Below are 2297 nucleotides of genomic sequence, written 5' to 3' on the forward strand. Positions count from 1 at the left end.
GTGATGTTTTAAACACTGAGAGATGACTCAGGAGAAAACAGTTCCTTTTAAAAATAAAACACCTTTCTCATTTTTTGTATTCTTAAAGTAAACATTTATATGTTTGGAAATTTGAGAGGAGTTTGGAACAATGACGCAAAGGTTGTCCTATTTGTGACAATATTTTTGGAGGCATCTCTAAAAGATACAAGGTATGTGGGTCCAGAAGTTTACCTACAATCCCTGTCTTACCACTTCAGACTTTGTGACACATCAATTTTGTTCCCTTTACCTTGTTTTTATCATTAATTCATATTTATTCTATATGTTAGATTAAATACATGATGTTACTCCATGAAGAAAGCAAAATTCATCCTATCTAAATATCATTCCTTCATACTTCTGCCAGGTCAAACCCAAACCCTTTAAATTTTCTATTAAAAATTTGGACTTTTAGGTGAGCATTTCAAACTTTTCAAATATGAATGAAATATATGACCCTTGTCTTTCTGCATTTGTCTTATTTTGTTCATCATAATGTTCTTCAATTATACATATTTTGCTTCAAATTCTACAATTTCAGATATTTCTCTGGCTGAGAAAAAAATTTTTATGATACATTATTTGTTAATGTGCCACATTGATTCCATATTGAATTTATTAGAATAATGTTACAATAACATGGAACTGCTAGTATTTTCTATCTAAGGGAGATCATTGGATATTGCAATAGTTCCATAATAAGCACTGGAAATATGCCTTATTGTTCTCCCTAGTGAGTGTACAAATTTATATGCCCCCAAACATTTATTTTTCTTTCCACAGATGCCCCAGAGTTGTTTTTTTCACAATAGTTATTATATTTGGGTTGAAATAATTTTTATCTCATGTTGTATTTGTTAATTAATTTAGTTTAAAACTTTGCTTTCAATAAAGGTTTATTTCCTACAAAGTGAGAGGAATTAATGGACAATTGTTATTATTGTGTGGCTTCCAACTCTCATGAATGTAGAGAAAGCTTATTTCTGCAACATTCTAGCACTCTACTGAGAGATTTATTACTTTGTACTTCAGATTGGTTATCTGTATTTTTGTTAATATGTTTGGTTAAAGTTTTTTTAAAAGTGGGTTCCAAATGAGAAACCATACTAAAACCAAAGAGTTTATTCTTCTGGGATTGTCAGATGACCCAAAGCTCCAGGTTTTGATTTTTGTCTTTATCTTCATCACCTACATCCTCAGCATCACAGGGAACCTGACCATCATCATTCTTACCTTGCTGGATTCTCAGCTCCAGACCCCCATGTATTTCTTCCTCAGGAATTTTTCTATTTTAGAAGCATCCTTCACAACTGTCTGTATACCAAGGTTCTTGGCCACTATTATCTCAGAAGATAAAACCATTTCCTTCAACAACTGCATAGCTCAGTTATTTTTTCTTATTCTATTTGGCATCACTGAATTTTACCTTCTAGCTGCCATGTCCTATGACCGTTACATTGCCATCTGCAAGCCCCTGCATTACCTGACTATTATGAGTCAGAAGGTCTGCACGATGCTAGTCTTTGCTTGCTGGCTGGTTTCTTTCCTAATCATCTTCCCTGCACTTATGTTACTTCTACAGCTTGATTATTGTGGGTCCAATATCATTGATCACTATACCTGTGATTATTTCCCTCTTCTTCAACTTTCATGTTCAAATACAAAGTTTCTAGAAAGAATTGGGTTTTCCTGTGCTGTCTTTACCCTAATGTTCACTTTGGTGTTAATAATTCTGTCCTACATATGCATCATCAGAACGATTGTGAAGATTCCTTCTGCTAGTCAGAGGTCAAAGGCCTTCTCCACATGTTCTTCCCATATGATCGTAATCTCCATCTCTTATGGCAGCTGCATTTTTATGTACATTAAACCGTCAGCTGCAGATAGAGCATCATTGACCAAGGGAGTTGCCATACTAAATACTTCAGTAGCCCCCATGCTAAACCCCTTCATTTATAGCCTGAGGAATCAGCAAGTCAAGAAAGCCTTTTTGAACATAGCAAGGAAGATGGTATTTTTCACAAGTACATCATGTGGACTGTGAATAAATTAATAAATTAAATGAATGTATTAAATGATAGAACTCGATGCAGTTCTATCATTGTGCTGCTCCCCACCTTCCCTGTTTATTCTTTCATTTTTGTTAACAGCTTACCAGCCTATCTCACTATTACATGTCTTATCCAACTATTTATCTTCTCAGGTCTTTCTGACAGAATATTCTTCTGATATTTCATAATAGCAGCTTCTTAAGTTGTAATTATTATACACACAAA

General features: G+C 34.1%; 1 protein-coding gene across 1 annotated transcript; it reads left to right on the forward strand.

Moving 5' to 3' along the window:
• The first annotated feature begins 1114 nt into the window (after window positions 1-1114).
• Or6c1h (olfactory receptor family 6 subfamily C member 1H) lies at window positions 1115-2065 on the forward strand. Its single transcript, NM_001000059.1, has one exon. It carries the CDS (start codon window positions 1115-1117, stop codon window positions 2063-2065), a length of 951 nt encoding a protein of 316 aa, NP_001000059.1.
• Window positions 2066-2297: the final 232 nt, after the last annotated feature.

This window comes from Rattus norvegicus, chromosome 7, assembly GCF_036323735.1.
Source record: "Rattus norvegicus strain BN/NHsdMcwi chromosome 7, GRCr8, whole genome shotgun sequence".
NCBI lineage: Eukaryota > Metazoa > Chordata > Mammalia > Rodentia > Muridae > Rattus > Rattus norvegicus.